At 40.8% G+C, this 19,921-nt stretch overlaps 1 protein-coding gene across 1 annotated transcript; it reads left to right on the top strand.

Moving 5' to 3' along the window:
* The first annotated feature begins 1,425 nt into the window (after positions 1 to 1,425).
* Positions 1,426 to 1,980, top strand: LOC110888511. The gene has a single exon (XM_022136034.1). It carries the CDS (start codon positions 1,426 to 1,428, stop codon positions 1,978 to 1,980), a length of 555 nt encoding a protein of 184 aa, XP_021991726.1.
* The last annotated feature ends 17,941 nt before the right edge of the window (positions 1,981 to 19,921 follow it).

The raw sequence follows: 19,921 nt of genomic DNA, 5'->3' as shown, positions 1-19,921 counted from the left end.
ATGTGTAATGCACATGACATAAATTAACTGAAAATTATAACTAGGTTTGCTCTAAAGGACATAACGTGCAACATTTTCAAACATTAAGGACAAAAGTCATCAATTTTAAAGGTAAAGGACAGCGCCTGAAATTTGGGACAAATATAAAGGACAAAACTTGTAATTTACTCTTTAAGAAAGTAATGAAATATGACAAACAATGGAACAAATTCATAGGATGTAATTAGTAAATATGAATCATCCAACGAATTACAAACCAACAAAAGTGTGTCGTATGATTTGGATGACCACCCTCTCATACGAGTCGTATAGCCATCTTAGCCCTCTCATATGTCCCTTATGTCTGATACCACCTTGTTATATGGCCAGTATAAGGGATGGTGTATGTATGGTGTGTCAGTGGTGCATGGATATCACCGACGATTCACTATTCAATGAGTGCAAATTACACTTACGACTTTCGAGAAAGGGGTTGTATTGAGTATCACCTCATAGACTCGTGGTGATCACAATGAATAAAGGGTTTCCAAAAAAAGTGAATTGCTATTATTATTAATTCAAAAACATTTCCTAAACAAAAAAAAAAAAAAAAATCAGTAGATTGAAAACGCCTTATATTTTAAAGACAATATGAGATGTGAAATCTTGGCCTCCTCTTATACACATTCAAAATAAATTTTAGAGTAAACTAATAGAGACTTTAGTAAAAAATTCCACGATGAAGTTTCAAGTCACAAATCAATGTGACGTCATTAGTAAGAAAAGCGACCATAACATTCGGTTCGGCGGGGTTCAGAAATTTCCCAACGGTTCATCTTGAAACTGAAGTGGGGGTTCAAACGTTTACCAACGTACAACTCGCAAAGCCAGAATGATCATGTCATTCTATGCCAACGTACAACTCTCAATGTATATAGGGCAATGCAGATTTTGATTCTACCGTACAAGTAGTTAATGCATATTGAGGACCATGGGATGAAAATGAGATCATAGGGTACTGCACTTTTTTGTTGTACCGTACAAGTAAGTAATGAATAAATGTTGGTGGTGTTTTTAATTTTTTATTATGGTATGTAGCTAAACTTAACTTGGGTTTTGGAATATGTTCAGAGGCGCAACTTTGAAGGGGTTGGGAGGGGCGTCCGACCTTTCAAACTTTTCGCTCGATAGTGTTATACATGTAGTTTTCGTATAGAAATTTTTGGGTATATACGTTTTTGACCCCCCGGTTCTATAGAAATTTTTGAGTATATTCGTTTTCGACCGGTCAAGCTTTGCCACTGAATATGTTTATTAGTTTTTACTCGGTCCCTGTAATCCATTTTAAAATTATGATTTACAAATTTCCCTTTTTTAAGATTAAATACTCAATTATGGTATCAGAGCAATTCATACAAGATTAAGATTATTAAAATATCGTCAGACATGGTCGGTGAGAATCCACCGCCACCGAAGCACGACGATGATCCAACAAACCACGATTCACCCTATTATCTGCATCCATCGGATTACCCGAAACAGATGCAGGTAAACGAAAACCTCTCCGACAACAATTTCAATGACTGGCTCCAAGAAATGACCAATTTCTTGTTTGCCAAAAACAAAATCGGGTTCTTTGACGGATCCCTTGTCAAACCCAAGAAGACAGATGCGAAATACATGAGCTGGATGCGGTGTGACGCCATGATTAAAGGATGGCTCACCACCGCAATGGAGAAAGACATACGCAGCAATGTCAAGTATGCGGGCACGGCGGCAGAAATCTGGAGCGACTTACAAGAAAGATTTGGGAAGGAAAGTGCGCCCCGAACCTACGAACTCAAGAGGGCGATCACAACAACTCGGAAAAATGGGTCCTCTGTCTCAGCATACTTCACGAAACTGCATGTGTTGTGGGACGAGATGGACAACGTTTTACCAAATCCACAATGTGAATGTGAAGGATGTAACTGTGACCTCGGAAAAAAATGGTTGCACTGAAAGATAAAGAGAGATTGTATGAATTTTTGATGGGGTTAGATGCGGAGTTTTCGGTGATAGGAATGCAGATCCTCGCAATGAAGCCTACCCCAACGCTTGGAACCGCATATCATCTGATAGCGGAAGACGAACAGTAGAGAAACATCTCCGCTGGGAAGAAGGTGGCGACCGAATCGGCCGCTTTTCAGCCTCAGCAGCCGCCTTGTTGTGACATGTAGTCGCAGAAAAGATCGACAGGAAGAGGGGAGAAACCGGTGCCAAACAAACAGGATCACTGCACTCATTGTGGCCGCGACGGTCACCTTCGGGAGGGGTGTTTCAAACTAGTCGGGTATCCTGACTGGTGGCCGGGAAAGACAAAAAGGGAGACGGTAAAGCCAAAGGCAGCCCTAGCGGAAACCACGTCCAATCGCATACCGGGGCTAAGCGATGAGCAATACAACACCTTTCTACAATTCTTTGGGAAGGCGTACAATCAAAAGAAAGAAGGAACCCAACCGGTCATGAACATGGCAGGTAAATTCAATATGGATAGTGATTGGATTCTTGATTCTGGGGCAACCGGGTATGTTACTCACATACGAAAGCTCCTCGAAAATCTTTCAACTAATCCAAACGAGACGCCGGGCACCATCCCTAACGGAGAATCGGTTCCCATTAAGGGAAATGGGGAACTCACATTTCCGATGAGGAATAAGGATAAAAGGGGTTCTTTTTATTCCTAATTTCAAATGCAATCTCCTATCTGTTAGTCGACTGACAAAAGACTTACAATGTGCCATTAGGTTTTGTAACACCTCGAAAAAAAATCACGTCCAATTCAATGATGGCACGTGTCATAAACCCTTATTGCAATTAAAAATATCTTGAGGGACTAAAACTGTCAAACAATGCAAAGATATTAATAGAAGGACCAAAAGCGTCAACATGCCAAACTTGTGCCTCTGAATGACTCTGTATGATGTCCGTATTCATTACTGAATAAATTGTCAGACACTAAAAGCCGTTTGCGCTTAAATGTCAAAAGTTACAAAACACAGGGGTTAAAAGTGTCAACATGTTAATTTTACCTCTGAGAGGCCTTTTTGCGTTCCCAAAAGTTTTGTAATGTATTATTACACACTCAAGAATATCTGATAAAGGTTTCATAAAATTCCGATTCAAAACCTTAATGTAAATTGCAGTTTTAAAGTGTAAATATCACTATTCTTGTATCGGGAGACTTTTTCTATAGATCCAAGACTTGTAAATGCATGGTCACACTCCCTAGGACACCCCTGACCTGTTTACACTAACCATGCATGCTGAAAATGTCAGATTATCGAGTAATTAAAGTGCAGGGACTGAACATGCAACCAAACAAAACAATTTTGAAAAGTGTTGCCCTGCGTGGCGCGTCGGGGTCTTCTTCCCCTGGCGCGTGGCGCGACGGAGGACGGTTTTCAGCAGCAACTGCCAGCTGCCTAGCCTGCAACCTGCAATCTTTGGAGAATCTTGCAAGCTTGTTTTCGAAATCAGGACCATAGCCAACAGTTTTTCATGCATAGGGACACCCGAAATTGATCAAGGAACACTTGTAGACTTGTGTGTAACAATCTTGTTGCATCTAAATCACTATATAAAGAGTTCTATGTTGCAATACTTCACTTGTGCATTTCAAATTCACTTCAAATCATTCTCTGGAGCTTTCTGGTCTTCAAGCAAGCTTCCTTAAGTCTCAATTTCGTGCTAAGGACCATTGTAAGTGTCCTTAACCTCCTGATTTCAGTTTTGATTAGTTAAATGACCAAAAGTCAAACTTATCGTAATTAAGGTTTGACTTAGTGATTAATCACTAATGGTCCAATCATTAGTCAAATTAAAAGTAGCTATAAGTTGGTAATTATGTAGGTAATAAACCCCTAAGAGGGCACCTACTGATTATCACCTTAACTTGGTCAAATGTCGGGTCAAACTTAATTATAAAAAGTCAACAGAAGCTATTTTTCAAATAAACACATAATTAAAAATGTAAAAGCCATGAAACCTGTTTTATCACTTGTATAACTTGGTAATTAAAGTAATAACATGTCTAAGCATGTTCAACCCAACAATTTTGAGTTTAGGCTCGGTTCGGAACCGAAAGTCGCAAAAGTAGACTTTTGCTTTGACTTTCAGTTCTGACCCGATTTAGCTTAGTTTAGACATGCCTTAAAGTTCCATTAGAACCAGGTTATAGGTTAGTATGACCCTCTGTGATTATACAACTTGGTTCCTAATTTATCCTATTCATTTGCATGTTTCCGTTATATGCCTAAATTTGACCATTATGGCCTTTAGACCTTAAAACAAGATTTTTGAAAATGTGAGAGGACAAAAACCTTTGTTACTGATTTATAAACTTGTCCTAAAAACTTGACATCAGTTTGAGGTCTAGATTAAGAGTTATGCTCAATATCGTAATTAGAAAGCTTTTTATTAATTAAACGACATTATTAGCATAAAGCCTATCTAAACCCAAATTTTGACACCAAACTTTTTACCTACTGATATAATATAATATTTTGGGATTTTTGAAGATTTTTATTTATTTTTTAGCTGAGCATAACATAGGGTTCTTGCTTTAAATTCGGTAATTGTCGGTTATACCCTTTTTGCTAATAAAATGAGTTTTACATAATATTTTGATACCAAACTTTTTGCTACTGATTTTATATAATAGGTAAAATATTTTGAACCTTATAAACTGATCAAAAACTCAGATTTCCTATTATGACCCTAAAATCGCTTAAAACCGACTTTTAAGCGTTTTAAACGCATAGTATGAGTTAAAACTATTTTTGGCATATAAAACTTAATACTGATACGTGGTCGACATCCGGTGCTTGTAATTGTTTAATTTGATGTTTTTACACAAGTTTTAGTTTCGAATTGCCTACTCTTGATTAGATATGTGTTTTGCAGGTCTAACGGAGTTTAAGGAGCTTTTCGGGAGCTCTTCGGGTCACCGGAGTGAAAACTGGACCACCGGGACGCGAAACGGGTCAACCGGGAGCAAGGAATGCGAAAAACGGAGAATTAAACTTGGGGGCACCGTCGCCGACGCCCACATAGGCCGTCGCCGATGGCTGGTGTAAACGTCCGTAGCCAAATTCGTCCGTAGACAGCGTGTTTGGCCGTCGGCTATTTTTAAGGTTGGACACACCTTCGCCGACGGACCAAAGGGTCGTCGCCGACGGCTTTCAGATGTTGAAAACGTGAATTTTGGTATCCTTTGGTCTTGAAACGAGTTTAAGGGAGTTTTCACCAACCAAAAACGGGAGTTACACTTTAGTTTGAGTTTGAAACTAGTTCTGGGAGCCAATAATCATCATTATTCACCTACCATTTCCATCATCCATCCTCTCTACAACCCGAATCATCATCCAATTCATCATCAATCATTCATTCCATAACCCTAATCACCATTCATCCTTCAATCCGTTCATCACCATCAACCACTCCAAACCCTAACCACCATCCTCACAACTTCAAGACTTCAAGATGATGATGTTCGTGTTCTCAACCTCCGGTGATCGAGTTCCTTCGATCATGAGCGGCTAGTTTCTTGGAGGTTTCACCCCGGTGTAGGTTATTGTAAGTCTAGGGTTTGAACAATGTTTTAGTTTGATTTTGTGACAACTTGAATTGTATTTGAATTGATTGACAATTGTCTTGCATTTGAACTATATTTGTGAATTGTCGAGTGAGTTATGAAATTTGACTTTGCGAAACAAGTTTGTGCAATTATGCCTTGTCATTCAAAAGGTTTTACTTGTCCGAAGTAACGAAGTGCATTGTGGTCCGTGTTATGCGTTGATAGCAATTGGCACCTAAGCTTTGATGATAGAAATCCGTTAATAACATATTCAAGTGCATTAAAACTAAAACGTGTAAGAACCCTAGGAGTGCAATTACTGAACCGGGTGTGAACCTTGTTTTCTCTATCTTGTCAAAACCTTTATTTACATTATTGCAATTGCTAGTTTTTAGTAGTTATCAAACAAATTACTTTAGTAATTTTAAATCAAATAAAAATATACAAAAAACAAGATAGCAAGCTTCATAAAAGTGACAATTTCTACATTTCATTCAAAGTCCATTCGCAAACCACATACTCTTCGTGGTTCGACCCCTTGCTACCACTAACTAATTGTTAAGGGTAATTTGGGACTATAAATATTATCTTTGACCGGAGCGCGACACTCCGATCAAATTTTGGCGTCGTTGCCAGGGAGTGCGTGCGCTTTGTGTTTGGATATTGTTTGAATTTGCGTGATAATCTGTTTAAATTGTTTAGCTTTCTTTTTGCACTTTGTCTTTTTCCTTGTTACGCGGGGTGTGTTACTTGTGCAGGTTACAGGTAGTGCATGCATACGCGGAATTCCGGAAGGACTTCACCGTTAGTCTACGAACCGGAAATCGAAAGAGTCGCAAGAAGGAACCTAGCAAGCCGGTTAGAAGCAACTCTTGCTTCTAATCAAACCAACCAAACACCACCACTCACATCGACCATTGAAACCAATTCAATGGCGAACCAAAACTTCAACCAAAACCAGAATCAATATCAATACCGAAGCAATTTCAATCCCGCCCAAAACGTCCAACCTATACCTCAAGAGCAACCGGGTGGTAACGTCAACGCTAGACCACCCACTCCACCTTTCCGAAACCAAAATCCCAATAACACCCAACGAACACCCCAACAACAAACCCTTCATTGACAAGCGTCGTTACCTATCAACCTTGATGATTGGAATGTCAATTCCGACCGTAGAGGTAATCGAGATCGCGGCAATCCTGCGAATGAAGACCCATTTTTCAACATCGATGATTTGAGAAATGCAATCCCCGATGATGAGCCTTATAGTGTTCCCGGTTATCAATCGTCGGAACATGTAAGCATTCATACAGAACACTCGGATGATGGGGGTTATTATAACAGACGATGATGAAGATTGTGGATACATCAATCGGGGTAATGGTTACAATGCACGAGAGTATGAAGATGAAGAAGTTGGTTATCAAAATGCCAATTATGTTGGGGATGAAGACTACGGGTATGGGAATAGGAGGAATGACGGTTATGAAAATAACCGCCAACCACGAAATAATAACCAAAGGAACCGAAATGACGGGTTTTACAACAACAACAACAATGGCAACCCTAATAGGATTCCTCGTTTCGTGGGAGGGGGTAATCAAAGGGGTAACCAAGGTGGAAATCGAAGAGACGATAGAAGAGATGATAGGGGTGGTGATCGAAGAGATAACCGAAGGCCGGTCGATCAAGAGGTTAACGGTTCACAACGTCGTCAACAACCTCCACGGGGAGTGAATGACCGCTTCCGACCAATAGTCACTGAAAATGACTCTCCGATAGTATGCGAAAGGATGATGTTTGATTGTAAACCGCACTACATCAATATACTTCCCCACTTCAATGGGAGGTCTAATGATGAGCCGTATACGCATTTGGCGGAATTCTCTTCGGTTTGCAACACTATCGGGGGACACAACTTTGCATTAGAGGAGGTCAAACTTCGATTATTCCAATTTTCATTGAAGGATAAGGCAAAGCAATGGTTTCTCACACTTCCCGCAAATAGTATTCGAACGTGGGGACAAATGCAACAAGCTTTCCTTGATGAATACTACTCAATGGCGAAGACCGATGACGCTCGTGATGAAATTAGGTCTTTTCGCCAATTATCGGGCGAACTGTTACATGAGGCCTTTACAAGATTTAGAGAAATGATGCGAAGATGCCCTCATCATCAAATCGAGAAGTGGGAGTTGGTTAAATGCTTTGTACGGGGTCTAGATGACAATACATGGAACCAACTTGAATCAACAAGCAATGGGACCCTTCTAAGCAACCATGAAGACGATGATTGGGAGTTTTTGGAACGGATGAGCAAGCGTTCGAAAGAGAAAGAATCGGCCGACCGAGCCAAGAAGCATCCCATTTCCCGGTCACTCCCCGATCTTGATTCTAAAGATCGGATTTCTACCTCAGAGCGGGAAATGGCTCGAATGAAGAAGAAAGAAGTGAACGCGGTTCAATTTAAGGTGTGTGAAGAGTGTGGTGATATTGGGCATAGAGCGGAACAATGTCCAACGGGGTCGGGTGATTACACCGAGGAAGTCAACCAAGTGTATGGGGACCGAAAGCAATATGACATGAACTCCAACACTTACCATCCGGGCTTGAGAAATCACCCTAATTTCCGGTATGGTAATGCTTCAAACCAAATGAACCCGAATTTTCAATCGGGTAACCAAGGAGGTCAAGGTGGGTCTTCGTACAATAATCGTCAAGGTGGTAACCAAGGGGGTTACCAAAGGAATTACAATCAAGGGGGTAACCAAGGGTATCAAAACCGTGAAGGTAATTATCAACGAGGTTACAACCAAGGCGGAAATGGGAGAAGTGCATCAAACTCTCAAGGTGATGACTCGATAAATTCGAAATTTGATGCTATTATGAATGCTATCAATCATTCAAATCAAGAGATGAAGAAAGAGTCTGAGGTACGTGATAAATCCCATATGGCGTTGGAGAAGCAAGTGGGGCAACTTGCTCAAGAGATGGCTCAAATTTGCGGAAGTGGAGGAGGACTTCCAAGCGACACTACGGTGAACCCTAAGCATCATGGGTCGAGCTCGAAAAACACACGTGAGGTACCCATAAATAAAATTTCTTTACGTAGTGGTCGAGTGATAGATAATGGTGTTGAGCCACCATCACCCAAGTTTGTTGAAGGGGTGGTGGAAGATGCGAGTGATGATGAAGGTAGTAACGGTCAAACGGGTCAAAATAAAAATGAATTAAAATTTAATAAAGATACACCCGTTGTGACCGTTCCCGTCTCAAAGGCTAAGGACAAGGGTGTGGAGGTTAATACCGCCCCTTATCCTGAAGCTCTTTTGGGACCATCTAAGAAAGTGGTAAACAAAAGAGGCCCACATCAAGAAGAGATGTGGGAAATTTTTAAACAAGTTAAAATTAATTTACCACTCTTAGATGCCATCAAACAAATACCTTCATATGCTAAATACTTGAAGGATTTATGTACCCAAAAGAGGACTCACAAATTTCCTAAAAAACTTGATTTAACCGAAAACGTGAGTTCAATTCTTTCGGGTGCACTTCCACCAAAACTTCAAGATCCAGGGGCGCCCATTATTTCTATACAAGTGGGTGAATTCAAAATGACACGGGCACTTTTGGATCTTGGGGCAAGTGTCAGTATCTTGCCGGGTAGCTTATATGACCAATACGATTTTGGTCCACTTCAAGTGTCTAACACCACCGTGGTGTTAGCCGATTTGACTCCTAAACTACCTCGCGGGATAGTCACGGATGTAATAGTCAAGGTTGAGGACTTTTACTATCCGGTGGACTTTCTTGTGTTAGATTATGTTTCTTTGGACCGAACCAAGCAACCAACGGTGATCCTTGGTCGACCATTTTTGGCAACATCGAATGCCCAAATTAATTGTAAATCGGGCATGGTCGACATGACTTTTGGTAACCGTCGGTTGCGGTTAAATGTCTTTTCAAGATTAACGGATCCTCTAGTTGGCGATGAATGTTACATGGCGGACATCGTTGACGAGTGTATACCTCTATGTGACACTAGTGTCGAAGAGGAAAACACAATAGAGGAGTGTTTCATGTTTGACAGGTTACAAGGAGAAACAAATCGGAGCATGGATGAAGAGATGAAGGAATTGGAGGTTATGGCGGCAAAGGAAGGAAGGCCTACTTGGACACATCAAGTGGAAAGTCTTCCGGAAAGCATCGACACAAAGTTAAAGCCGTCATTGGAAGAGCCTCCGGTGTTAGAGTTGAAGGTGCTACCCAAGCATCATAAATATGCTTATGTGGGTGAAGGTAGCACGCTCCCGGTAATTATTGCATCCAATTTAACCGGGGAGCAAGAAGCGAAGTTGATGAAGGTATTGGTCATCCATAGAGCCGCTATCGGGTGGAACATTGCGGATTTGAAGGGAATTAGTCCCTCGGTGGTGATGCACAAAATCATCACGGAAGATGGTATGAGTCCTTCCCGTGACACCCAAAGAAGATTAAATCCAAATATGCGAGATGTGGTCAAGAAGGAGGTGTTAAAGTGGCTAGATGTGGGTATCATATACCCTATCTCGGATAGCCAATGGGTGAGCCCGACACAAACAGTTCCGAAAAAGGCGGGTATTCAAGTCGTCACAAATGACGTAGGTGAAGAGGTCGCCACTCGGCCGGTAACCGGGTGGCGTATTTGTATTGATTATAGGAAGTTAAATGCTGCAACTTCCAAAGATCATTTCCCTTTACCATTTATTGACCAAATAGTTGAGAAATTGGTCGGACAAAAATTTTATTGTTTTCTGGATGGTTATTCCGGATACAATCAAATTGCTATACATCCAGAAGACCAAGCAAAGACTACCTTTACTTGTCTATACGGTACTTTCGCATTTAGGCGAATGCCGTTTGCACTTTGTAATGCCCCCACCACCTTTCAAAGGTGTATGATGAGTATCTTTTCAGATATGGTGGGGGAGTCTTTGGAAATCTTCATAGATGATTTCTCAATATTCGGGTCATCATTTGATACATGCCTTGACCAACTTGAAAAAGTTTTGAAAAGATGTGTTGAGAAAAATCTTGTTTTGAGTTGGGAGAAAAGCCATTTCATGGTTCAAGAAGGGATTGTGTTGGGGCATGTAGTGTCGAGTCGTGGGATAGAGGTTGACCCTGCAAAAGGCAAGTTATTTCTACCTTACCTTATCCCACGAATGTTAAGGGTATTAGATCGTTTTTAGGTCACGCGGGGTTTTATAGAAGATTTATAAAAGGGTTTAGTGATATAACCAAACCCCTATGTAAATTATTGCTAAAAGATCAACCGTTTGAATTTAACCAAGATTGTCAAAATGCCTTTAATGTGTTAAAACAAAAGTTGGTTGAGGCCCCAATCTTGCAATCACCGAATTGGTCGTTACCATTCGAAATTATGTGTGATGCAAGTGATTATGCGGTGGGGGCCGTGTTGGGTCAAAGGGTAGATAAGAAACCGGTTGCCATTTACTACGCAAGTAAGACTCTCTCGGATGCACAATTGAATTATACAACTACCGAGAAAGAGCTACTTGCGGTGGTATATGGGTTGGATAAGTTTCGTGCTTATATATGGGGTACTAAGGTCATTGTTTATTTTGACCATTCTGCAGTTAGGTATCTCATGGACAAGAAGGATGCGAAGCCGAGACTAATCCGATGGGTTCTTTTGTTACAAGAGTTTGACTTGGAGATCCGAGACAAGAAAGGGAGTGAAAATGTGGTTGCGGACCATTTGTCTCGGTTGAGTGTGGAGGATTCTTCCTGTGAAGAAATCAATGAGAATTTTCCTGATGAGCAAATTTTAAAAGTTGGAATATTACCATGGTATGCTAATATTGTCAACTATTTGGTTACAGGTGACTTACCGGCTCATTGGGATAGAAGGAAAAGGTTGCACTTCCTATCTCAAATCAAGTACTACACGTTGGAAGAACCGGACTTGTTCAAGTTTTGTCCGGATCAAGTCGTTCGAAGATGCATACCCGACGAGGAGATTCCTAGCGTCTTGATGCACTTGCATTCATTTGCTTGTGGGGGCCATTTCAGTGGTCATAAAACCGGGCACAAAGTGCTCAATAGCGGCCTTTATTGGCCGACTATTTTCGAAGATGCTTTTAATTTCGCTAAAAATTGCATAGAGTGTCAAAAGTTAGGGAGTATATCAAAAAGAAATGAAATGCCCATGCAACCGATCCTCATTGTAGATATTTTTGATGTATGGGGGATCGATTTCATGGGCCCATTCCCTAATTCGCATGGCAATTTATACATTTTGGTGGCGGTCGATTATGTATCCAAATGGGTCGAAGCGATTGCCACCAAGACGAATGACCACACCGTTGTTTGCAATTTTATACAAACGAATATAATTTCTAGATTTGGGGTTCCCCGGGTGATCATTAGTGATGGGGGATCTCACTTCAAGAATTTTAATTTTGGCAAACTCTTGAAACGGTATGGTGTTGACCATCGAATTGCTACTCCCTACCACCCACAAACAAGCGGTCAAGTTGAGGTTTCCAATAGGCAAATAAAAGAAATTTTGCAAAAGACCGTTCGACCCGACCGAAAGGATTGGTCAACGAAGTTGAATGACGCTTTATGGGCTTATAGAACGGCTCATAAAACACCTATTGGGACCACTCCTTATCGTTTAGTTTATGGGCGGAATTTTCACTTGCCGGTTGAGCTTGTGCGTCGTGCGTGGTGGGCTATTAAAGAAGTTAACATGAAATACGATGATGCAGGTAAAGAGCGAAAATTAAAGCTTTGCGAGTTGGAGGTGCTTAGGGAAGAAGCATATGAGTGTGCCTCAAAATACAAGGATGACATGAAGAGGGCACATGATGCGAAGTTGAAGCCAAAGGAGTTTGAAGTAGGTCAAAAGGTTTGGCTTTACAATTCAAGGCTTAAATACTTCCCCGGAAAGCTCAAGAGCAAATGGATGGGCCCGTATGTGATTACACGGGTCGGAAGGCTTGGAGATGTTACAATCAAGGACCCGAAGGACGGGTCGAAGCAGACAGTTAACGGGCATCGCCTTAAACCATTTCTTGATGGTAACAATGAGAAAAAGGATGAGAGTGTGGAGCTGGTAAACTTCGTGGTAAGTGTGCCAACCTATGAGGTCGAATGAAAAGGACCGATAACATTTTGTGTAAAGTTATGTACAATTATTTAATTGTTTGTGTGTTTTGATGTTAATCGTTTTCGTTTCCTACTAACCTCTCTTGATTGTGTGAAGTCCGGACATCCCGAACGGGTCATGAAGACACAAGGTATGTGTTTAGGCTTTGTTATGTGCATTGAGGACAATACACGAATTTTTGGGGGGTGGTAGGGCCGTTGACGGTTTTTGCGTTTAAAAATTTTAACTTATAAAAAAAATTCACAAAAAGATTTTTAATAATTTTTAGGATTTTTAAATGTATATAGTCCTTTCATTAAAGTTTGATAAAATTCCTCATTAAAAAAAATTGAAAATCTGTTGACCGTCGCCGATGGCCAACTTACCCGTCGCCTACGGTTTCTAAAACATGACCGTCGCCTAAAAACCATCGTAGATAGCGTGTTTAGCCGTCGCCTCAATCACCATTTACCGAAACCGTCGCCGACGGACATGTGCACCGTCGCCGACGGTGCTTAAATATTCAGCCGACGCAAATTTGGGATTAGGTGTCGTGGGGATTCAAATGTGACCCAAATCAGTTTTTAACCATACAACTCACCCAAGTTCGACCCATTACCTCTCAAACACCTAAAAATTTCACCAAATCAGTAACCACACCACGTTCTCTCTCCTTCATCTTCACCTTCTTCCCTAACTTCTCTCTAGAACCCTAATCCTTCTTTCACTCATAACTTTCTCAATTCTCCACCAAATCCGTCGATTCTTGTGCCTAAATTGTGTAGTTTCCAAGAGGAACAAAACCCCCATAACAAATTCCATCAATTCTTGCTCGTTTGCAAGATTTTTGGACGTGAGTTTTTAGGGTTTTGAAGAGTGTTCATCCAAGCTCTTATTTTACACTTTTCTTTAGTTCTTCTTGTTAATCTTCAACAAAGGTATGAACTTTCACTTCATTTATGCATGATTTTCATATGTGTTGTTGATTTCTTTCGAAATTTTAAACTTATTGTTTAAGAGTAGGTTGTTTATCACAATGTAGGATGTTTTAGCATAAATTTTAGGGTGTTTGTTTGATTTGGGTGGGATTTGAGCATGCTTTAGTTTTAGTGATGTGATTACACCAAAATTTTGGCATGATTGAACATAGTAGTGATGTTGAACATTGTTGAAACCATGATTTTCTTTTGAAAACTCTTAGGATTAAACATGTTTAGTTGATATAGATGATAAAATGAGCGACTTGGGAAGTTTAAAAAGGCGATTTTACATCTAAATTTCGATTGAAATTCAACATTACATACTATGTTCAAAGTTTGAGATTGTTGAAAGTTTGGGGTGTACTAATTGTTGTTGTCTTTATCTTATGATTGTAGCCATGTTCCGAGGAAGCAAGAAAGCAAAGACTTCCGGTCAAGGTTCATCGTCGGGAGCCGGTTCGGGCTCCGGGGTATATCAAAGACGTTGGGAACAACTAAGTAATGTAGTAGAGGGTGATGGGCAACTTATTAGGCAAGATTGGGATTGGGAGGAAGCTAAGAATAGTAGGTCGGCTTCGGCATGGCAAGATGAGAAAACAAAGGCTCTTTCTCGGTACAACAATAAGAGGCTAGAAGCTAAGATGGGGAAGATGAAAATGGTTACGGGTGTTTCAAAACCCGTACCCGACAGGGCGATTTGTGAGCGCACGGTAGATGTTGAAGAGTTTAGGAAGATTGGTATAGTGCAAAGGTTTGAAAAACTTGGTTGGGAACGGGTGATTGACTGGTGTGATAACATCACCACTCGGGTATACTTGGGGGCAGTTTGTGAGTGGCTATCCACCCTTCGTTTTGAACACTCGGATAGGCCGGCTCATAGGTGGAAGTTAATTGGTAACATTGGAAAAAATCAAATGGTCATGTCCTTCGAACATATGAATGCTATTGCGAGGTTTGACTCGCTTGGGGTTGACGCCTACGACTATTATGGGTATGATCAGTTTTTGGACAACAAGAAAAATGATGCTGATCCGGTGAGGCTTTTAGAGGATACACTACCGGGTTCTGGGGGTGCAAGCGATGCAAGAGCCCATTTGTCTTTGATGGGAAAAATACTTCAAGGTATCTCGTTAGAGAACATTATGGTACGGTTCGGAGACCGGGGAACGGTGAAGGCACCCGACTGTCGGGTTTTACATGCTTTGTTATATGGGACGCCCAAGCTCTCGTGGCGTCAAATTGTTATGATCAACACCTGGGATACACGGGAATCGTTTAAACGGAAGATGATTCCCTACGCAAGGTTGATTAGCGCCATGAATCTCCAACAGAATGCATTGCCTCAAGATTCACTGTGGGTGTCTAAGCCCATTGATCAATTCAATTTCGCCACCATGAGGCGACACTGGAAGATAACTGTGAAAGCTTTTGGTGATCTACATACGGTCGAAGACGAACAAGGAGATAGTTATCGGTTCAATGATAAAGAGGGCGATGAAGAAGAAGGTGATGAAGAAGAGGGCGATGAGGAGATGCCCGACGTTGAGGAGGAGACTGATCCTTCCGGTCCACGGGGACCGAGGCGTAGGTACAGGAAGCAGCATAGGGAAATCTCTGATGATGTTGCAAATTTCGTGAACCAAAGGCAATTACCGTCATACAGGTTGTGGGTCCATGGGACACAAGCGGTTTACGACAATGTATCGGCAGGTATTGGTGAAGCGAGAGAACACCATGAGAGCAGAAGAGAATGGGAAGAGGCGCAAAGGGCGTACTCACAAGAGCAATGGGGCTTCCAAACATCCTTCCGTGAGAGGATGGAAAAGCAGATGGAGGAGCAGCAACTGCAACATGCGTTACAGCAGTCACAAATGGAACGCCTGTTACAGTTGCAGGAGGAAGAAAGGGTCCACAGACGGGCATGGGAGGAAGAGGAGGCTAGGCGCCAAACTGCACAAAGAGAGTTGGATCAACGCAGATGGGGAGCGTTGGCCTTCTCTAACCAGATGGCGATTAATAACGCCAAAGTGCTCCATGACCAAGAGCGCCATCAAAGGGATTACCAAGTCGGACTCCCATATGTTAAACACTCGGGGTGGACAGATTACCCCAACCTTCCTCACCCGCAAGGGCCATCCGATCCAACCCCTCATTGGCCCGAGGCGGTCGGCTCTAGTTTCATCCCGATGCCGTACCAACCGCCACCGCAAGGAGAGTCGAGCCCGCTAGATAACTACAGGGATATGTTTGAGGCCCTCACTAGTTATCCGTACCAGCCGAACCCGCCAGTGAACCCTAACGAGAGATATCAGCGGTAGAGGCGAGGTATGTGTTTTGTTGTTGTTGTTGTATTTTATTTTGTTTTTGTTATGATCGTTTTGTTATTTAATTTCTTGCCTACTTAAATGAACGTTGTGGGTGTGTTCCCTATATAACCCTCACGAGACCTCTCGTCCTCCCAAGCTATTGGGGGGTTTAAAAGGGCTTGTTGCATGAGCTAAATGCAACCGTGATTCCTACGAAAGTGAGTTAGGTTTGTTGTTGTTGTAATTTAATTTTTCCACAAAAATCAAGGTAATTTAACGCATGACTTGGTAATACTTTTATAAAAACGGTAGAACTACAATCCTAACAAATTTCAATGGTTGTGAGAAGCATGCTTCTACACAAGGGTTAGAATTTGTAGGTATATGATGTTCGAGAGACAACCGGTTTTATGAAGAGAAGAAGGAAACATGGGCATCAAGCGACAAAAATCAGGTGCATGCGTTTCCTTTTTACCTTGATTCGTAGTTTAGTAATAAGTGGAGTGTATTTTTTTGTATTTTATTTCCGGGGTGAAAATTTGGGGGAATTAGCCGTGTCACATCCCTTTTGCATCTAATACTCTAGTTTTCACACATTGAGGACAATATGTACTTCAAGTGTAGGGATGGGGGAGTAGTAAAATTTTTCGTTTTTGACCCGTTCATTTAAACACTACACATTGAGGACAATGTTTACCTCAAGTGTGGGGATGGGGGAAAATTTCAAAAATTTTTCAAAATATCTTGTCTAAAAAAGCGATCTTAAAGCACAAGTAACTAAGTCAACGAGGGATGCCACAAACCATTTGGTCTTTTGTCATGGTCAAGTTCAAGTTAATAGCATGACGGGTAGTTAGTGGGTGGTTATTTGGGAATAATCGGCCTAAGAAACTAGTAGTTTATGCATGTCACATACCATACCCTTCTAGATATGTGAGAATTTGAGCCACTTTTATATCACAGAGTACATGTTTGTGTTTCTTTGTTTGAGTGGACCATTAATCATATATTGTTGAACTTGCAACTTTTGATACGTTTGAGACTATAGACCGAATACAAGCACGAGAATGATTAAGGCATTAGGTAAACCTTTTCTCTTAAAACCATTTATCTATCCTTACCCAAATAAATCCCCTAGTTGCCCAATTTGAGCCTAAACCTTTCGTTTGACCACCTATAGCCCATAACCGCTAAACCTTTTCTTTTAAGCCCGTGTGATGAAAATTCGATTATAGGAATTACATTTGTATAGTTGTTTTGATTGTTTATGAAAAAAAAAATCAAAATCAGAAAATGTTATGAAAAAGAGTTGAAAAGGCATTGAGAAAAATACAAAAAGATGTGTTAGTAGTCGTTGAATAAAAGGCGAAAGTTGTTGCCTTATAGTTGATAGTTGTATTTAGTTTTGTCTAGGTTCGTGGTTTGTAATAAAAATCGAATTTTCATCGCCTTAGCCTTTAAAAATATCCTAATTCCTACCCTTAGCCTAGCCCCGTTACAACCCTTACAAGACCTTATGACTTGTGCTTAGTGTTCATGATCAATTGTGGAGAATGATTGAGTTGCAAGCTTATGCGGGTATATGTTCTAATCGGTTTGAGTGCATATTTTTTGAAGTGCTAATACATTATAAATATTAGCCAATTTATAAGCCGAGTGGAGAACACATTGTGAGGGATGTGCATGAACTGTTGGTTTCACGGGCGGGTTAATCTTGGGTAACCATTTGTGCAAATAAAATCACATTACCGCTAAATATGTTCAATATTGTAAAGAGTTTGAACTTTAGCATGACATTGGACCTTAACCTTCGTCTCGGGAATGGGGAGTGTATTCGGTGTTCGACCCACGTGAAAGTGAAAAACAGATTTGCTTGAGGACAAGCAAAAGACAAGTGTGGGGATGTGATACGTGGTCGAAATCTGGTGCTTGTAATTGTTTAATTTGATGTTTTTACACAAGTTTTAGTTTCGAATTGCCTACTCTTGATTAGATATGTGTTTTGCAGGTCTAACGGAGTTTAAGGAGCTTTTCGGGTCACCGGAGTGAAAACTGGACCACCAGGACGCGAAACGGGTCAACCGGGAGCAAGGAATGCGAAAAACGGAGAATTAAACTTAGGGGCACCGTCGCTGACGCCCACATAGGCCGTCGCCGACGGCTGGTGTAAACGTCCGTAGCCAAATTCGTCCGTAGACAGCGTTTTGGCCCTCGGCCATTTTTAAGGTTGGACACACCGTCGCCGACGGACCAAAGGGTCGTCGCCGACGGCTTTCAGATGTTGAAAACGTGAATTTTGGTATCCTTTGGTCTTGAAACGAGTTTAAGGGAGTTTTCACCAACCAAAAACGGGAGTTACACTTTAGTTTGAGTTTGAAACTAGTTCTGGGAGCCAATAATCATCATTATTCACCTACCATTTCCATCATCCATCCTCTCTACAACCCGAATCATCATCCAATTCATCATCAATCATTCATTCTATAACCCTAATCACCATTCATCCTTCAATCCGTTCATCACCATCAACCACTCCAAACCCTAACCACCATCCTCACAACTTCAAGACTTCAAGATGATGATGTTCGTGTTCTCAACCTCCGGTGATCGAGTTCCTTCGATCATGAGCGGCTAGTTTCTTGGAGGTTTCACCCCGGTGTAGGTTATTGTAAGTCTAGGGTTTGAACAATGTTTTAGTTTGATTTTGTGACAACTTGAATTGTATTTGAATTGATTGACAATTGTCTTGCATTTGAACTATATTTGTGAATTGTCGAGTGAGTTATGAAATTTGACTTTGCGAAACAAGTTTGTGCAATTATGCCTTGTCATTCAAAAGGTTTTACTTGTCCGAAGTAACAAAGTGCATTGTGGTCCGTGTTATGCGTTGATAGCAATTGGCACCTAAGCTTTGATGATAGAAATCCGTTAATAACATATTCAAGTGCATTAAAACTAAAACGTGTAAGAACCCTAGGAGTGCAATTACTGAACCGGGTGTGAACCTTGTTTTCTCTATCTTGTCAAAACCTTTATTTACATTATTGCAATTGCTAGTTTTTAGTAGTTATCAAACAAATTACTTTAGTAATTTTAAATCACCTCTTTCAATCAAATAAAAATATACAAAAAACAAGATAGCAAGCTTCATAAAAGTGACAATTTCTACATTTCATTCAAAGTCCATTCGCAAACCACATACTCTTCGTGGTTCGACCCCTTGCTACCACTAACTAATTGTTAAGGGTAATTTGGGACTATAAATATTATCTTTGACTGGAGCGCGACACTCCGATCAAATACCTACTGATGTTTTAAGCAAATTTTTATATTTTAACAGTAAGCAAAAGTTTTAAACTCAGATTTCTAAATTTGACCTTTAAAGCTTATGTGAAATTACCAAAATGCCCCTACGGTGCATAGTTTGGTTATAAATGATAAATTTCACATATAGGCTACACTTGTCACACCCCAACCGATGGCGGAATCATCGGGGCATGGCACTAGGCGAATCAGATTGCTCAAGATAATCCATAACAACTATATTGCGACAGTATTTATTACATTTGTTATCCCATACTGACAATCAGTACAATCACATAAGTTATCAAAGATTTCTTGTCCTCTCGAACAATACAAATCCGACAACCTAGATTTTAGGTGAGTTTCTAGACTTCCTAGCTTGATTTGATGTAGACTGCGACTAAACCTGCAACATACGTTAAAATAATGTCAATACAAAAGTATTGGCGAGTATATAGGTTTGATACGTAATAGTATAATAGATAAAAGCTGCGAATTTCCACATACATAAACGTAATACAAGACTTATATACTCACAAAACTGATACTACCAGCTAAGTCCTCGAGCTACGATTGC

This window comes from Helianthus annuus, chromosome 11 (genome assembly GCF_002127325.2).
Source record: "Helianthus annuus cultivar XRQ/B chromosome 11, HanXRQr2.0-SUNRISE, whole genome shotgun sequence".
Classification (NCBI taxonomy): domain Eukaryota; kingdom Viridiplantae; phylum Streptophyta; class Magnoliopsida; order Asterales; family Asteraceae; genus Helianthus; species Helianthus annuus.
Note: the sequence above shows the minus strand (reverse complement) of the source record. Positions and strands in the feature narration are given on the sequence as shown.